The following is a 19,912-nucleotide window of genomic DNA, read 5'->3' as shown; positions in this document are numbered from 1 at the left end:
CTTGGAACAAACAGAGTGTTTCCTGTTCCTTCTCCTGTTCTGGTTTAGTTAATATTGGGAGTAAGACAACGTATTTACTAGCCATGATCTGAGTTTTTATTTTTTATAACATCTTTTGAAAATGCAGATAAACAGATATTGAATACTTATGAAAGTACAACTCATCAAACAAAAAAATTCAAAATACATCATAGAACTGTAAATATGTGACTTTAACATACTTCTGATCATTTATTTCTTTTGGCCTACACAAAACCATCTGCACTGACCTGTGTACTGCAGTCCTCTGTACTCACTAATTGCCCCAGGGGGTTTTAAATTGGGCCAATAGTGAAATAACATTTGTACTGCTGGAGGTTTAACTTGAGATGGTCCATAGGCTATCACATATAGCAAATCCTAAGGAAAGACATGCACAAAGTGTTTATTTTTAGAAGGTAACAAACCACAATTCAAAATAGTCCTTGTTTTCAAAGATATCTGAACATACAAAATTAATACATTTCATGCCCTACCAAACTTCCTTTGTAGCTCTTACAGACAGATTAGATGACTAACTTCAGCTCTTCTGACTTTGATCAGAGCATGTAACAGCTACCACCCACCCTGCAGTGTACTAACAGAGCAAAATGAACTCCCCATATAGCCATGGAGCAAAGAGGTGTGATATAGACAAAGAACTGAATCCAGAGCAGATTCAAATGATGACAATACTCACAAATAGTTCTCGAAAAATCCAGTCCCACGTGAACTGAGAAGACTGCTAGTTATTAAAATTTCTGCTAATTGGAGCCACAACGACATGGTACTTAGGAAACAGAGCTCTGTTCCACAAAACATGGAACTGTCTCTGTAAACTAGAAATTAGAGGGATCTTCCTCTCCATAATCCAGAGGGAGGACTGGATAAAAAGATCATTTATAACTTCTTGGCACACAGTCAGTTCACTTTTCAAGCCATCTGGTTTTCACGGCTACCCAAACACAGTCATTTCCACAAAGTATATATGATCGTAAACTTACTTTCCATACTTCTTGCTTATATTTCATAAGACATTCCAATAATTGGCAGTGATACACTGAGAGAAAAGAGACAGCATAGTCTTAATATGGAAATGGAAACTCAGGTTACAGAAATGATTTAATTAGTTGATTGGCTTTGCTTTGTCCATCCGAAAGTCTATTCAATTATTTTTTATTTTAAAGTGCTAAAGAATCATTGCCCTGAGAGTCATCATAAAATATTAGAAATTGAATATTGGTAACTTGTTTCTGTTCAGGAATGCAGTAAGATGATTATCATGAGTGTACAGCTTTTTGTACAGCAATGGAGATCTTTCTCAAACACATCTAGTTGAAGAATACCTGATGATTCATTTAAATTTTATCCCTCTGCCACAATGTAAATGAGTATCTTTTCATTCATCTTGAGGTAACAATGGGAGTCATATGTAACAATACATTATTCCCACGAATACCAAAGGCTACAGGAGCCACTCTGCACCAAACAAACAAGAGAGCCAAATGAACTACTTTACGTTTGATTTCCCAAAAACCACAGGGCAATGTTTTTCTCAGATGGTTTGAACATGGAATTTACAAACAAAAATAGAACATTTCATGAAAAAAACTGACTTCTGCAAGTAGTTTTTAAGAATGGTGTGCTGCTTTTATTTACCTGTGTGAAGTACACTATCGTGATGTGACACCTCACACACACACCATCTACCCATCTATATAAAACAGGAGATAGTTGACTATCGTGTAACGTTAACAGCTCCTTGGGGTTAGATTTTGTTTCCATTTTTTTAATGTGATCCCATTGATTTAACTGGGATTGTGTCACCGTGAGAGAGAATGGCCTTGGCCTTGTGTTTAGATACTCATGATTACATTTAAATTCTTTATCATTCCATTGAGCCTGCAGCCAGCATTACCTGTTTTCTTTAACAGATAGTACCAGTTGTGAACTTGATGGTAGATGAATCATAGTATAAGATAAACTGTTACTATGAGTTCCTATAGTCAAGGTAAGTGGTATTTCTCTCCAGTACTGATGTTATATATATTAACACTATTTTCTGATGTCAAACAAGAGTAGACCAGAATCTCCAATCCTGGGCAAAATCCTATTTCTTCATCACAATGAGATCTCTTATCTACATAATGATTACTTCCAGCACGATGTTCAGAAATTCCAGTTTTGACTAAAATCAATTACTTTTCATCCTGTGCTGGATAATGACACAGATTCTTCCCATCACCTAAACTTTTCTGATTGCATTTGACAATTCTTCCTGACTGATAGTTTTAGAAAGAATGATACTGTGTTGCATGTTTACACATACCTGGGTTTGATGTGTACTGCATTGCAATCATTAGCATCGATGATGCAGACAGATTGACATGTGCTGGAACACCTTCTCTTTTTGAGGATCCCACTTAAAAGAAAGGGCAAAAAATATATAAATTTTCTATTGTCATAGGTGACAATAGCATGTAAGTGATTTAAACCCATGCAAATAAAATTCCTAAGGTACCATGTCATGAAAACAAAACAAAAGAAATAAAGAAAAAGGGGGGAAAAAAGAAAAAAAAAAGTCAAAAAACCTAACAAAAAAACCCCCAACAAGCAAACAAACAAAACCAAAACAAACAAAATAAAACCTAAAAAACTAGAAACTTTCTGTATTCCACCTTTTCTGGTGAAAGAGAAAGATGACTAGATATTGATTCACAGAGCACACACCTGGTTTTCCAGATCAGTCAGATTTCATTTCCAGAGCTGCATTAACCAGTTATCTTCTCAGGCACCCTCCTTCAGAACCCACAGACTGATCAAAATAACACTACTTATATAGCCAAGTCCACCTAAGCCTTGGATTGTAGGAAGGGTTGAAAAGGAACTGGAGGGTAAAGAATCAAGAAAAAACGGAAAGCCTGCTGTTGAGGCACACTGACGAAGGGTTGGGGCTGGTGATAGCTGCTGGCGTGTGGCAGAGCACTTCTCAAGGAGCACACGGTATGAGCTCAAGTTACAGCTACATACCAGAAACATTAGTCCCCACTGTTATGTGAACTGTGCTAAGATAATGATAAACAGTAGCACTGTAGCTAAGCTACATTGTAACTTTGACCTCACACAGAAAGTGGCTGGAGTTCCTTCTGGTCTCCTTATGAAGTGGGCTACTATTAAATGGTAGACTTGGAAAAACCCTGCAGAGTGTAGGTGTTTATTTGCTGAACTATTACATGGCAATACGGCTCTGAAGGCAACCTCCTACACAGAGATGTGGCATATATCTTTCCATCCTCACAGTACTTTCCCAAGCCTGGCTGCCAGGACCCAAATACCAAGCATTTGGGATAGAAGCACAGAACTGTAGCTACCAGCTCAGTGAGCTGTTTTCATCCCTCCCATCTGCTCTCCAACTGCTTACACAATCTCTTGAATCCTCCCTTTCAGTTTGAATCACAGCTGAACACTAGAGGAAGGAGAGGTTCTGCACTCGCCTTGTAAAGGAGCATATAATTGCCAGCGGGGAAAGACTAGGACACCAATTAAAAGAGCACTCAACCAGAAAAAAAGAAGGGAAGGGAAAATGGAGAATTTCTCTCTGTCTGTTCTCCACATGATCCAGCATCACTATGGCTCTCTTCGTTGCACTTCACTCATTTGTTTTCGAAACTCATCCACACAAATAAGAGCCCCCCAAATTATTACAGCAAGGTCTACTTGTATGGATTTAAATTGGAAAATACTCAGCGGCTCCAACTGGGCAATTAAAATGTGGCCATCAGCAAAAAAAGTAGGACACTACTAGAAGCCAAATTTAAAATGCAGCAGACTGGTTTCATATAGAGATCTCACCAAAACTGTTTGAGGAGAAAGGCAGCATGACAAATGCAAATGCACGAATGCAATCTCTGTCAAGGGCAGTTCGGGAACAGTATCTATTTAAGTAAACCAAGCATTTGGCTCAACCAGTTATTTTGAGGAATAGTTCTACAGATCTGAGGACAGACAGGATAAGTCACCAACTCCAGCTGCTCTTTAACAGATAGCACTAATGGAAAAAAGAGTTGTTTAATGCAGCATTATGTTCTTAACCCGAAGAGGAACTATATTGCACATATATATGACTTATATCTTAGCAATATTCATTTGCATATTGTCATTAGACCTTCAAAGGTAACAGAGAAAACCTCAATACAATGTCTAATTACAATTACTATTTCATATGGGAAAACTGAGGTACAGGAGAGGTAAGGGATTTTTTCCAAGATCATTGACTAGTCGAGTCAGAAAACATACGTGATAAGTTTACATAAAATCTAAATCTCAACACTGGACCATGCTTCTTTCAGCATCTTCTACATGCTTAATTGACATCAGTGTTGATCTCTGTACAAAAGTTGTTCATGTTTTTCCATAAAGGTCTGGAATACAGAGTAAGTAGGAGACATTCTCACAGAATCACAGAACAGTTCATGTTAAAAGGGACGCCTGGAGATCATCTTGTCTGACCCCTCTGCTCAAAGAAAAGTAACTAGAGCAGGTACTCAGGACCAGTTGTGCTTTGAGCATGTACCAGGATGGAGAATCTGCAACTACTCTAGCAAACTGTTCCAGTGTTTGATCCCACACAGTAAAAGACCTGTTGGTTAAAACTGACTCAATATTGACCCTAATGCTTCCATCTGCAGAATATGGTTACGTTTCTTGTTACTACTGAAATCCCATCAAGCTTTTTATCAGGTACATGGATGACCGCCCAAAACACACCTTAGGATCCACATTGTCCAAGGACTACATAATTAAGTAATCACGTGACATCGTCAGGGAGGGGAAGAAAAACAAAAGAGGAAAAAAGGTAGGCACCATCAAATTCAATCTTAACACTTGTGGATAGGAGACATTTACAGGCACAGCTATTTAGTACAGCACTTAAGAAAGAAAGTGCAGAAAAGACAAAGAAAAATCAGAAATTCCCCACAACATCATTACATTGAGAAGAATCATACTTGTACATCCAGATATAGTCCAGATGCAAAAGTTACACATGTTGCTATTGCATCTATTCATTTCAGGAGCAGTTTGCCCATTGATTCTGTATTCAAAACTCCCACTGTTGGCACTGGAAGTTCTATGAGGCTGAAAACCTAGTATTTCTTAAATAAGGTGAACTTCACCCCTTAAATGAAGGAAGAATTCACACAAAAACATAGCATAATAAAGAAATACAAATTATAGAATTATTTCCCTTTGAAAAGTAGTCACATGAAATTATTTTGCATATATACAGTAGATTGATATCCCATCACAATACTATGACAGACCCAGCTCTGACTCCTACAGTCTGATACTATTATGCACCAAGACAAAACAATACTATTTGTTCTACTTACATATAGCCATAGGCAGAAAAGATGTGCTGAGATACTCTATAATATCCTTGTGCAGAAATGGAGGAAAGGTAGCTAGTGTTGAAATCATTGTATAGGGTAAAGTACTCAAAATATCATCACTGAGAAAAGGAAGTAAGCATGTAGTAGTGTAAAAAATTGATTGCCCAAGATCTGTTGAATAAAATGAAAAAAAATAAAGAATCATTACAATGAAAAAGTAATTATGACTATGTACTTTTTTGTTTACAAATCTATAAAAATAAATTACATTTAAATTCAAGCTTTCCTCTTGAAATAATTTGGGAAGCTAATCACCATAGGCAAGTGACTTCACTCATCATTTTTAAGCCCCTCCTAAGTTGAGGGAAACAGCTGTTGAACACTAATCAGAAGAGTCTGAAGGGAATATGAATACCACAATAAAATAATAGATTTAAATCAATATTGACTTTAATCATAGAGTGATTAACATAAGATGGCTTGTATTTAAGCAGAGATGTTACTATAATCAGAATTTGAAATGCATGTTGTATTGAAAGTCCAGCTTTTGCAAAAAGCATTCTAGTCTTTATCAGTCATATTAAAATAAGGGTTTTATCTTAATTACCATCAAGAGTGCTGCAAAGTACCCCACACATATTGACTACAGGAAGCATCACCGCATTTTTCAAATCACACATGATTAAACTACAGATCTTGATTTCCTGGGAAGCCTTTGAGGCCAAAAATGGCCAAGGCTTAAAAGAAAAAGAATATTTATCAGGAATTTCCATAGTTATTCTAATTATCATAGTATAAGTCTTTGGAAAGGATACTTAATAACTGCACAACACTTCAAGATCTGAAGGGAAGGGACAATTTATTATGTATCTGTGCCATCATGTGGAATCTTTACACTCTCTCCCAAATGAGGAATTGAGCTGGTGCCCATAACCCTCTGACAAAAGTTACAGCACTCAATGAACCCCAAGTTTCAACCTGTATGATGATCCCAACACATCAGAAGGCCTTTCTCCTTTTGTTACTTACTCCCCAGCCTTAAGTACATTACACAGGCCTTCGGTCTCATCTGTAAAACCAGTGCAATTTAAAACTGTCTCTGTAACGTGCAGAGATATCTGTAGCTGTAAACATCCCGGGTCATAGTAAGATTAAAAATTGGCTCTCCATTTCAGTGGTTCTGGCAAGTCTTCTATGCAAGGGTCTGACTAGACCCCCAGTGCTAGAGAGTGCTTCTCTCTTGCAATTCATATTTCTCAGCTAAATACAGTGTCTTTTATAATCTGATTGGGCCGAAACTCAGGATTGCCTAGCACAGCAGTTGTACTTACCCAAACAACATTGATTGTTGTGATAAAAAAATATATATATTTCTTTTAGTCAAGTACTAGGCTGAGGAAGAAATAAATAACAAGTTGTATTGCAAAATGTAATTCTCCACACACAAACCCATAAAAATAGCAAGTGACCTCCCCTTGCCCCAAGCATGAGTCAACCAAATTATTCCTGGCAGATATTTATCTAAACTGTTCTTAAAAATCTGCAAGACAGTTCACTCCTTCTCCTGTCAATTCATCGTAATTATCTTTATCATAAAAAGACCTTCTTTTTAAAAAAAATTTTGCTTGCTGACATTTCTTATCCTAATTAACTGTAACACAAATAGACTGGTTTAGTTCATTTCTCCTCACAGTAACATTTACATATTTGCATATGATAATCATATCTTCCTTCCATTTTTCTCTAAGATAGACATACTAAGTTCTTTCTGTTTTTCCCCACTGTTCACATTTCCTAGACCTCAAGTCATTCTTGTTTCTTTTTCCTGGACTCATCCCAAATACTCCATGTTTTTCTTGAAGTTAGATGGACAAATCTGAAAATTTTACTCCAGCTGAGGCCATGGTAGGGCTTTTAGAATAATAAGCATAATGCTTTGGTGTCTCATACACAAAAAAATTGTTTACTTAGTGCTAGAATAATATTAATATATTGGTGAGTTATGATCTGCTCTGTTCTACTGTTAACACCAGATCTTTCTGCAGTACAGATGCAAGCTAGTATTTTCCCCATTTCCTTTGATTTCTCCCATTTAAACACAGTATTTTATATTTCTCCTTTGAAGATGTTTCAAAACAGGCTGCAATTTGCTACAATTACTCTGAATGACGACGTATCTTTCACACAAATGACATCTTGATAACACTTGCAAATCAAAGTGCTCTCTCAATTCTATACGCTAAGTAAAAAAAATTAAAATATTTAATAACACTAGACCCAGCACAGACTCCAGTAAGATTTCCCATTGGTATCCCTTTCCAGCTGCTGAGCCACTGGTAATTACTCCCAGAGTGTCTTTCTTACTCTGGTGGGACCATGTCCCAGATTGCCCATTAGGATGTCAAGTGACACAGCAACATAACCTGACTAAGGAGAGGAAAACCATGCAAGGAGAGACATTGTGTTTGCTCAGTGTTATTTTTTCTTTACAGGTCTCCATTGATTATTAATGATCACCATGTTATCTACTTAGGAAAACTGTTCTGATAATTAACTCCAAAATTTCTAGAAATTGAAGATAAGTCAACAAATCTACAACCTGCTGGGAGCCCCACTTTTGCAAGATCATACTTCATCATATTGCAGTGCTCTTTGATTCAAACATGCTGTTGCCAGCTCAAAAGGAATTCAGCATTTAACAGACACAACTTTTCTCCTAAAGAATTTCAGCGGTGTTATCAGATTGACAACAATCTTCCTATACTGAACTATGTAATTAATACATCCTGATACCACAGTGAAAATTAATATTTGGCTAATGTAACAAAGGGAGAATACCGGGCTACTGAATCCCAGTACAGAAAGCCTAAAGATCAAGAAGCAGACAGATGCGGAACTCGAGGGAAAACAGTACAAATACAACACAGTCACAAAAAAAGCTTGCAAATAACTAATTCAAAACATAAGACAATATTGCTTTTCTGTGAGCCAGACAAAGATGTTGCCATCCTTTTACACAGGAATATTTTAAAGCCATCTCAAAGCACAAATACCATGTTTTTTCTTCAATTAGATATATACTATATTCTGTTTAGAGATGGACCTTCACCAAAACACTCAATCTGTATATTTGCTATAGGCCAGATACACATCGGCAAGCTCTTCGTGCCTTTTCAAGAGATCCACCCCAAAAAGACAGTCTGAAGTTATCCCAGCAGATTCAAGTCAAAAATCTGGATATTTTTAGACCCATCTGTCTAATTTTTGTTACAGACCATTGTATTTTAGTTACATACCACCAGCATATCACTAAAAATCAGACAATCTCAGAATTCAAACTCAAATCCACAGTTAGCAAAAAAAGTCTTTTATTTAAGAAAGTCAAACCAAACACTTAGATATAAACACATCCCAGAAGATTTGAATTCCAGATCCAGGTCAGCTTAGGCCCATCTCTTCTACTGCATATCACCACTCACGGATTCACAGCACTGAAGTTAAGCATATTGGAAGGGTTCAAGGGCCTGCTTACCATGTTGACCATGTTGTAGCAAGGGAACTAGATCCAGCAGTGTCACCAGTGTCACGTAAAGTCCTTGATAGTCCAAAGATGGGTAGTCTGATAACTGAGCATCACGACTTTGCTGGCCACGTTCAGATGGAGCATCTCGCAGGACGCTGTAAAGGAGGGAGCGAGTAACAGTAGGGTTGATGGAACTGACCTGTGGTCTTAGAGATGGGGTGAGTGGGAATGGCACAGGAAAAAGACACATGGTCATGGGCACTGTCAAATTGGAGGCATCTTGATTCTCCTTCTTCCCTGTGCGGGACAAAATGCTGTTGGGGGGACAAAGAAAAAAAAGAGACAACAAAGACACAAAGAACAGCACATTACATTGAAATGACACTATAAAACAAATAATAAAAGACCAGATACATCCCACATAAGATGCAATCACTACCAAAACCAGTGTATCTACAAATCTAGCAACCATTTACTTTCATGCTTCAAGATAAGGGAATTAAAAATTGACATCTAGGAAAATTTCATTGCATCTCATGTGTTATCTGGTTCATAAGGAGCAAAAATATAAAAATGCATGTTTCAGTGCCCTACCCATGTTTCACAGTTAAGAAAAATTCTGAGAATTAAAACTGTTTGCTATGGAAAAATAGCTGTGTCAAAATAGGCTGGTATTTCACTCTGAGATTCTGAAGATTTTGAGAGATTTATTTTTTTCCCCCTACAATCTTTTGAGCCAACTGACTGAAAACATGCAAAATATAGGTGTGGCACTTGCAGAAACATGTTTTAGCAAAGAATAAACATGTGTGTTTGTTAAGATAGTCTTAAAAATCACATGTTTATTGCATTAAAATAATGTCTGTATGTATTTTATGATACTGTTTCATGACCACTCACTCAGTATCATTTGAGATAATGAAGTTTAAACAGGCACATGGATTTAGAAATAATATAATATTTCTAAAATGTTAACTAAACTACATTTGGAGAAGTTATAAAATAATATATAGTAGATGGTCTTTGGCATATGTTTGTGAGCTAATGATAATGGTTGTTTATGTGTGTTTTTAATTTTGCCCATGTTTAGGGAGGAAACATTTTACTTTATGAATACAAACACTCCTTAGGTAAATAGTTACCTTCAAAAATCTAAGGGCTAAGCAAGCAAGATCAATTATGTAACTGCAGATCAGACAGTATGTAACCATACATTCCTGCTGTTACTTACGTTATTATTCAACAAAACTCACTACAAATTAAAGGAGAGATAATTTCAAAAAATAAAAAGGATTTAGTGGGAATCAAAATAGAGGCTATACGTCAACCAGCTTGTTATGTCATTTTAAGAATGTTGCAAACATGGTTGTAAACATGTTAATCTAATTAATTTTTTAAAAAAATAAACCCCACTATTTTAAATAGAAATAAATTGTCACTTAAGCAGTGTTATAGTTTAGTTATCAAGCAATTATAGGATTAGTTCATAATCTTCATATGTGCCTATAAAATATAATACACCTTTTAAATATATTAAACCACACACAATGCGCCTTTTTTTTTAAGCACATTTTGCACCTCTCAGTGGTTAGGATTTCCAAAAGCAGTTGCTGTTGGTTTAACTCTGTTCCCAAAGTCACTGCTAAAACTTACAAAAGACAAGCCAGTAGCATTAAAATTTCCACTGACTCATGAAGAGCAGAGTTATGTCAAGAGGGATCACTTCTGGAAACCTCTGTTCTCTTTAACAGTACAGAAATCCCCATCATATAATCACCTTAGCAAAGATACATCGTACTTCCATGTCAATTCAACAATTTACACAAATAAACCAAACTCCTGCTAAGGTGCTTACAAGAGAAGGTGTCATTCATTTGCCACATATATAAAACATCTTTACAAAAACAGTTCTATGCCAAATGGCTACTATCACATCACACTTGCAGTCAGAGATGGCAGGCTCGGTCTGTTTTAAGAAACTATACACTTTTTTTTTTCCTTTTTTATTGTTCCTTACATATTTGGCAGACTATTTTTGTTCTGTTACCCAACGTCCAGTATAAGAAACATGGTGACTGTCATGGCAGTGTTTATGAAAATCACCCAAGATCTAGTATGACTTTAAAAAGAAATTACCAGAGTGCTGATTCCTTTTAATTTGCTTGATGTTCATTTGCCATAATTTGCAGCTCATGTTTAGAGATATGAAGGTACTACGCTATATTCCTTTCTTGTCTACCAACAGGTGATACCAATTACCCATCTCTTTACTTGCCAAAACATCACTTCAAGTGCACTTATTTCTAGAAAGAATATTAATCCTTCCTTTTTACATGGAGCTACGGCCCATCTATGGATTAGAGGCCAAAGCATGCTTGTACCTTGAGCAGGGCATCCTTCTGTTCAACAATAATAAGACCAGATCTAAATTCCAGCTGGAATCACACCAGATTTATTAAAAAAAAAAATTCAGACAGAGGCTTTTGCCTGACCCGCCTGACCCATATTTTTTAAAAGCAATAAACAGAAGTGTCAAAACTGAAAATCTAGGAAGTCCCTTAAGACCAAGATACAATAACAGCACTTTGCTTCTGTTTTCATTCAAACCAAGTACTGAGAATTTGGAATGTCTGCATATCATAACTCCATACTGAACTTACTCCATACTGAACCTGCTCTGTGACAAGGGACAAAGCTACCAAGGTTTGTTTCAAGATGTGTATATCTTTGCTGCAAATCTATCCCAAAATTACTGCCTTCCTGGAAAGGTTTCCTAGAATGCCTACAAGAGAATTACATCTCACCAAGGCAGCAAAACAAGCTTGACCATTAGTTAGCCACCAAGGCATTTATAACTATTTCTTATGTAAAATGTTTTATTTAGAAATACATATGGAGAATTTTCTTCAGGAAAATGTGAAATAATAACTTCTTCCGCAGGATGTTTATTAAGCCTTAGATCATTCCTCAAATGAGGGAGGAAACACTGAAAATGAGCAGGGCATGAAACAAATTCATGCTGTAATGTAAAGAAATGCTTTTCCCAAAGAGAAAACTAAAGAAGAACTAAATGAATCAATGTGCTATGCATTGTGTATGGTGATTTTATGTGATGTTTGTTCATAGAAATAAGGAATTTTTTTTCAGCCATTCCACATCTGTTCCCCCCACCCCTGAACTTGTAATTTATGAAGGCTGCATACAGAGCAAAGGAGCAAGTTAATCCCTTGTGCAATCCATCTTTAGCTAGCAAAATGACACCAGATATCAATGTCATTCAAAACAGTGGGCATGTCCCACTGAAAAGAACACAGTCAACGTGTCCATAACATGGAAAGGTAAAATTGTAATAAACAGTAAAATCTGATTAATCACTATTCCTCCATTATTTCTATGACTACATATGTTCATCAAGAATTGTTTGACCTAAAAAAATCAGCTGCAAGGAGAGTTGATAAACTGGGAAACATTTTTAAAGTTATTTTAAAATATTAGATGATGACAACCAATCTAAAACCTCCAGAAATCAATGGGCATTTTTGCTACTGTTTGATCAACATTCTCTTAGCAGCCCAAATTCATTGCATATGTTTGGTTTGAAGCTAGAAAGATTATTCTCCACCATGTACTTCTATCATTGGTGTTAAACCTTGTACAATGGAGTCTCAATGCAGGAGGCAGAAAGGAGACTTGGCATGCAAAATATTCAAAGAAATTTCTGAACATGCTCTTCAGAAAGGTTCTTAACCAGTCTGTTTAGTTTTAGGGTAAATCTCGCAGAGATCTGCATACAGTGGGTGGGAGTTTCCTTCTTTCCATCTGTCACACTAAATACAGGGTGTGTTGTTTTGCTTTTTTATCCAGCTTCTTTCTTAGTATCAGCAAGTGTATAAACTTACACTGGTTCAGCCATAGCACTCAGGCTTTGACCCACAGTTCAAACTCCCCAGTTACAGGGATGTAGAATGTGAATTTGACCTTGCTGAGTATCAGAAATCAGTCCACTTAAATTTAGATTCAAGTCTTGGCTTTAATTTCTCATGCCTTTTTAGTTCTGAGGCTCATCAGATCTCAGATCATGAAGGACAAAGCCACTTGTGTAGACTTGGGTATCAGATACGAGTATCACTTCTAACCCACGAGGTTCACCATTATCAACAATAGGATTTTGGTTCAGTCCCATTCTGAACATGAAATAAAGAAATGGAGTTGCTCAGTTGTGCAGTTGCTGCCCTGATTTCTGCTCTGCTCTCAAAGGTGCTAAGTATAAAGCTTTTTCAGTAAGCCCAGAAACATCACTGCTCCTGCAGTGTGAAGAATTTATCACACAGGACGTGTCACCTGTACTGCTTAGAAAGGTGAAGACAACAGAGTAGCATAAAGATGCTTTCTTTAAGTGGCAGACTCTAAATCTATCCTGACTCAGTGAATTTCTGACCCAAAAGAAACATATCTCATTATAGCACTTGGTAGTTGCAGCTAAAAGAGCAAATGTTCAGAAACAAGTCCAACTTTCTTGCTTTAACAGATTAAAGGCTCACAGTATTTAGGCAGAGGCTGTTTTGTCATACATAACCCTACTTAAATACGATTTAAGTATGTGTTGTGCAAATAATCCATCATAACAGCCTGATGTGGGAACAGAGCCACATTTCAGAGGTATCTTTAGTGGCTCTTTGAACACTTTTTTCCCACTGCTGCCACATAATAAGGCAAAATTTAATTTATTAATCTTTAAAAAAACTGTCCTCCTGGTTGCCGTAAGTTTCTTCAGCACTCTAAATGAGGAAGGAAACAAATTTCAGTGGTTAAACAATTCTGCTCTCAAAAATTTAAAAAGTAAATGAGAGGTTTTAAAGTTTGCTGCGAACAGATGTTCCACCGAAAATTATTTCTGTCTATGTGTCTTTCCTTCTTATAAACAGGGTCAGGAATTTTGATGCATCTCAGGTTCTTTCACTATTAAAATGAACTTTTCTCATTCTCTCAAGTTTAAATTCTTGCTTCTCAACTTATATACATCATAGAGGTATGCACACAAATGTATGGGTAAATTGTATTTTGTTAATGTTTTCTCCTCAAATAAGGCAAATCATTTTATTTCCAAACTATCAGGGACAATCTTCCAGCTATAAATCAGGAAGCTATGCATAGAAATGGAGTTTTAACTGCATTTTTCTGGATGTGAAAACTAGTGCCAGCCAAAATCTGGGCAGATAATAATCACCTCTTCATGGTCAAAAGCCATTTTAAAAGCAATTTCAAAATATGAATCCACTAGGAAGCACTGTGGAATGTATGTCATTCCTAATAAAGTCTCGCAATTTTTCCTTTTTTTTTTTTAGCAAGGCAACAGGTAGTGTTTCCTATTCATAATGTACCCTGTAATCACATGGTATTCAGTACTGTATGTTATTACTAAATATTAGAATAAATCAAAACCCTGGGTCAGAACAATCCTGACCTGTTGTTGCCATCCAAATCCAGATCTGTAAAGAACTTTGTGTCTACTCCTGTTGTTCTAAGGGACTGAACCAGAACCCAAACCTGACAGTCAGCTGAACTATGGCACAATAATAACCTAGTTCTGCTCATCTGGCTCATCACTCTAGGATTCTGGGGCACGAGGACTGTCAAGGAGGTCATGAGTACACCCATCTAACGTTTCATAGATCATAAACTACTTTCTTCACAAGTTCAGCATGTTTGTGCGTTCAGCTACGTCTTAGGAGGGCCAAGCAAATGCATAATCAACCAAGTTTATTTTAGAATCAGCCACTCAATAAGGGGGCTTAACTGGGCAAATTGGGCAACAGCCACTGAAAAGATTCATTTATACCATTTTTTTCTTCAATTATGCTCTGACTCTTTTTGTCTGAGCATTGACCCATTAAATCTTGCAACCAATTCAAAGTCAATCAATACCCCCTACAATTCTTTAGCTCTTTTTTCTTCAAGAGCATTAGTTAAAACTTACCTCAATAACGTCTGAGAAAAGTATTTCAGAGTATTTGCAATGTCAGTTCCAGAGGGCACAGGGTAAATATTGTGGAGAACCCGGTTGTGGTATTCCTGAAGGTAACGGATTTTGGAAGCAACTACATAAAAGACAAAAAAACAAACACAGAAACTTTCATTTAGGTTTTTTGCAGACTTTGACAGAGTCATATCTGTTTCTTCCATTTCTGATTTTTTTTAATTTAACAGTTAAACTTAACAAACAGAAAAGTTTCTCTGCTCCTTCTATTTTGATTGAATAAAATGAACAAGAGTGCCAAGGAAAAAACATGGAAGTGAATGCCTGCATCTGTATTAGGCAAAACTTCGTGCTAGCAAATTTAAAAAAAAAAAAAAATATATATTACCACCCTGCACTTCTTCCATGTCTCCAAGCATCTCAAGATTCATTTATAATGAATGAGTCTTTGGATCACAGGAGGTTCATGTGAGACAGGTAAGTATTCCTACAGCCAAAGCAGAGATATAAGCTAAGACAGAGAGAGCTTATGTGATTTATTGTAGGCATACATTTACTTTATGCAATGAACTAAAGATATAAAAAGATCTGTGCTGTTTCTTTAAGTGTCTTAGGAAGTCTGATCAAGCAGATGAGGGGATTTCAAAGAGCAGTAGGAGGTGCACACCCTCACTAAAACCATTTTTTTGTTGTTTTACAAGAGTGGGTTTACTTTCTAATGGGGATCCTTGTTCAGTATTGGGAAAAAGTGATGACCCACCATAGTTGCAATGCCTTACATTGCCTATACAGCACAATACAGTCTCATGTAGAGAAATCTACACACGCTCAACTCCTTTTGCTCTGCTCAGACCAACCAACTCTGCTGAGAAACAGTGCATTGGCTGTGGCAGGGGCTGCTCAGCTGTGCTGGACTGCAGACACAGCCTCCAAGAAAGCAGAGCTGGCTGGGAACTTTTCATCATGTTAAATGTGCACCAAGACTGTGTAACAGGCAGTTAAAAAGGGGAGTTGCTCAGCTTGAGATACTGAGAGCCCTTTTGCCAGTACAGGTAACAGTACACACTGGACTTTCACATCCAGAAAAGAGAAGATTCTGTGAGTGGTCAGCCACACAACAAATGAGGTTTGACAATATCAAGTCAATTATCCACAAGATAGGAACACTCAAATAATCATCAAATGAAGGATATTGTTTGCTTGAATGCGTGACAAGAAAATCAGTCTTGCAGCGCCCAACCAGGGTAATTCTTTCACCCATTTCCTGCTGTACTGACCATGCCCAACCAATTTCTGCAGCAAGTGAAGCTTCTACAAAAAAAAGTCCCCCTCCCGATACTACCCGGCTTCATCACAAGGAGAAAACCCATCATGTGACTGAATAAGGTTGGGGTCTTTGTAAAAACAACAAGTAAAAATGCAACTAGGGACGCTGTCATAATGCATATGTAAAAGTAATAAACTAAAAACACATAAGCATCTTATTATTTCAACACTTTTAAGTCTTTTACCTCACAAATTTATTTTAAGGTGGCATTAACGAATAACCAAAAGTCAATCAAGACCTTCCCCCCCCTCCAAACAAATGAAAACAGAAATTTTGTCACATGGACTCGGATTGCCTCTGTATAGCTGGGAGCAAGATTAGAGCCTTTCAGGTCACCACACAGGCCTGAACTATGAACTATGTTTTCCAGGAAGTTATCCTGTGTGACACCAGCCATAACTATATTCCTATACGGTCCCAAAACCACTGGGGTAGTAACATCTGATTAGGACGTGTTTCACTCCAGATCACAGAGGCTGACTTTGGTAGTCCAAGACTGTTTTCCCCCTCTCGTCCCATATCTCATTCTTTCTGCCCACTAATCTCAGTTTTAGTCCCAGATTTGCAGGTCATTTTGTCAGATTATTTAAAAGATAGACACTTTTGATTAGTTTCTAGATTAAGAAAGAAATTACTTCATAGATGTATTTTGTGATGTTACTTACTCTTGTCTGGGAAAAAAAAAGAGCCAGGTATATTTGCAAAAGAAACAGACCACATTTCATAGTACCCAACAAAGAACAATTCACAGTCAGATGCAGAGATTACTGTGCCTGCCATGGTTTGTTGTCAGATGTGTAAATTAAATGGATTAACAAAATGCCAAAGATGATGTCAGAATTCAGATCTAGATGCATTTCAGAGAACTGTCTGCCTCCCTACAGTTACTAACTTTCAATAAAGGGCATAGGGTATCTAGAATCACCCTTTTTTTAATAAAGAAGGAAATCTATTTATTTCTATTAATCAGGATTGTCATGCAATTGTATCAGACAAAATATCAAAACAGAAAAATTATTTCTAAAGCCTAAATATTAACACTAGCTTTAGGCTAAAGGTTTCAGCTTCATCTCTCAGTTCTGTTTCCCAGAATTCTGTCCATTTCAGCACAGCCTCCCAGAACACAAAGAATCTTCTGAAGGAAAGTTCCAGAGCAAAATCTTTGCCAGCTTTCAAGTTACAGAAATGTGTGAATGACCCAATTTTCTGAGTACTCACAGACACACTTCAAAAGTGATGTCACCCTGTGGAAGTATGTGGCCCCTGTCATAGGGTCATCACGAAAAACAAATGGGTATCTCTCTAGGATCTACACAGACCTCACTAAACTCTTTAGTCCCCTTGTAAGCATTAGCTGAATCAAGAGTGAAACAATTAGGAGTCTTCAAAGATGGCTTTAGTTGTTCGACTGTCCTGAAGGAGAACAGAGTGGGCATCAGGCATTCCCAGGACATTACTTACCACAACTAAATATCAGTTACTGCTACGTAAGGTGAAAAAGAATTCATTCTCTTTGAATACAACAGAACATCTCAGGCATGCTGCAAAGTCACTGTCAATGTGCCTGGTATGTGACACAAGATGCATGTGGTCACAAAAAAGGGAGGCTTCTCCAGTCAACCTCCTAGATTTACATCATTTTACCTGTTGTTCATACAACCTGCTCAAGAGCTGTGGGGTAGCCACAGAGTCATGTTTAGACCAGCACATCTTCTGTTCCAATCAGTGTGATTCCTCATTCGTAGTGTTTTGCTGATGTTCTTGGTAAATTGAGATTCATTATGACTTGTGACTTGAGTCCTTCCCAAGACATTCTGGTTCTTGCCTGTCAGTCAGTGAGGGCAGAAGCAACAACAGCAACAGTTGGGGTTTGAAAGTTTGACTGGTAGTGGTGTATGCACATCAATACATCCTTGTCAGAGCCCATTAGTCAAAAATTGCAGGTGAGGGAATCTTGAAGTTATGTAGAGACATTTGGTAATGTCATAAGAACTAGCAGGGGAGTAGCCTTGGTAAACAAAATACATTCAGCAGGTTAGAATGCACAGGATATGCCCATTAACTGAATACTCTTCCTGGAGTATCATGAAAAAGAATATTAGGAGGTAGAAAGATCTGAAATCCAGACCCCAAGTAAATCTTAAAATAGAGGGCAACAGGGACGTGGCAGACCTAGACATAGTGTCTTGAAAAGTACAAAGGGATGAAAATAAAAACCACCCAAGGATTAAATATGAAAAAGAAGCTCAAACGGAGCAGACCAAAAGCATTAGGAATGGAGGAACAGAGAAGGCAGAATAAAAGAAAATGCCATAGGCAGTGCTGGGACAAAAGGTGCCACAAATTCTTCCGCATGGCAGTGTGAAGGAAGCATAATTAATGTATAAGTGTCACATGAAAGATGAAACTATTTCAGAACTCAGGTGGAGGGTAGAGAAGGCAGAAAGAACAGAATGGTACATATCCAAACATTGCACACTTCAGGGTTTCTGCACAGTCAGAACATTGTGTCTCTATTTATGAGGCCAGAACTGTACCTCTACAGCAATACTTTAACATCCGCATAATATTTCAAAAGCAAGATCATCCATTAAATAAGCAGTAAACCCTAAAGGAAAAAAATACAGGTATTTTTGTTAGATAGGTTCAGCAAAGGCATATATAAATACAATGATCCTCCTCAGTGACCTGGAGGAAGAAGAGAGCAAATCTCAGCATGTGAAGTGTCAAATCACATCACATCATCATGACAAACATCAATCCAACCTCCTGGTCACAGACTGCCTGCTCATAACCATGGCACTGTATCGAGGAGAAAGTAGCTCTGATATGGATGACAAGCTTGACTATCCCGTTATTTTCCTCTCAGCCTCCTATTAGGACTCTTGCAGACACACCAGGTGTTAGCAGCTGTAACAACACTGGGGAACACTTCCATTCCACAGATGCTGATATGCCAACCACCATGTCATCTGATCATCCTCCGATCGGATCCAGCCAACATGGTGGTTAAAACACCCGTGACGGAGCAGAGTCACAGGGGAATGCCAGCAGCGGGGGAATCCTGATGGGACACTGGGCACTGTCGCAGGCTGTCCGCAGGCAAGACACGAACACCCAGCCTACATTCACCCAAAAGGTGAATGGCACGGGCAAGAACGGCAGCACGACTCTGTCTTCACTCTATCTCACTCTCAGACCACCTGCAAGGTGGTAACGCGTGGGTCACCGCTGGTCTCCACAGCGCATCTCCAGTCTCTCAGGTGGCTGCATCCCTTGGGATAGGGCATAGCGCTGGCAGACGAGGCAGGCTGGACCCTTCCCGCCGTGGGGCGGAGGGCCAAGCCGGCAGTCTCAATCTTAACTCCCAGCCCCGACCCCTCATTTCTCCCCGCGGATCCCTGGCGCTGTCTTCGCACAAACGCGCCGCCGCCCGCGGGGACCGCCCGGCCAGCGAGGGGCTCCGGGGGCCGCCGCGACCGCGCACCGGCGGCGGCTCCGGCAGAAAGAGCCAGAACGCCGGCAGCCCCCTCCCTCTGCGCCGCCCGCTAGCCAAAGCCGCGGGAGGGGCGCGGGCAGCGCTGTCCCGCCGGGGCGGCGGCGGGGGGGCAGCGGGGCAGCGCCACCGGCGGGACGGCGCCCCCGGCCCCGCGCCCCCTCCCCTCGGACGGGCCCCG

The 19,912-nt window shown here is 38.5% G+C and overlaps 1 protein-coding gene across 1 annotated transcript in view; it reads right to left on the bottom strand.

Annotated features, from left to right (window-relative positions):
* Nucleotides 1–19,912, bottom strand: part of UNC79 (unc-79 homolog, NALCN channel complex subunit) — a 108,049-nt gene that overhangs the window by 87,635 nt on the left and 502 nt on the right. The window contains exons 2-7 of the mRNA XM_027673866.1: nucleotides 14,909–15,029; nucleotides 8,941–9,245; nucleotides 5,409–5,579; nucleotides 2,348–2,440; nucleotides 1,023–1,078; nucleotides 270–399 (exon numbers count right to left, since the gene is read on the bottom strand). Of these exons, the coding sequence (XP_027529667.1) occupies nucleotides 270–399; nucleotides 1,023–1,078; nucleotides 2,348–2,440; nucleotides 5,409–5,579; nucleotides 8,941–9,245; nucleotides 14,909–15,029 (876 nt within the window). The remainder of the gene's footprint in view (nucleotides 1–269; nucleotides 400–1,022; nucleotides 1,079–2,347; nucleotides 2,441–5,408; nucleotides 5,580–8,940; nucleotides 9,246–14,908; nucleotides 15,030–19,912) is intronic.

This window comes from Neopelma chrysocephalum, unplaced genomic scaffold, assembly GCF_003984885.1.
Source record: "Neopelma chrysocephalum unplaced genomic scaffold, ASM398488v2 Primary Assembly neopelma1_24, whole genome shotgun sequence".
NCBI lineage: Eukaryota > Metazoa > Chordata > Aves > Passeriformes > Pipridae > Neopelma > Neopelma chrysocephalum.
The sequence above is the reverse complement of the archived record's forward strand: the minus strand, read 5'-3'. Positions and strand labels throughout refer to the sequence as shown.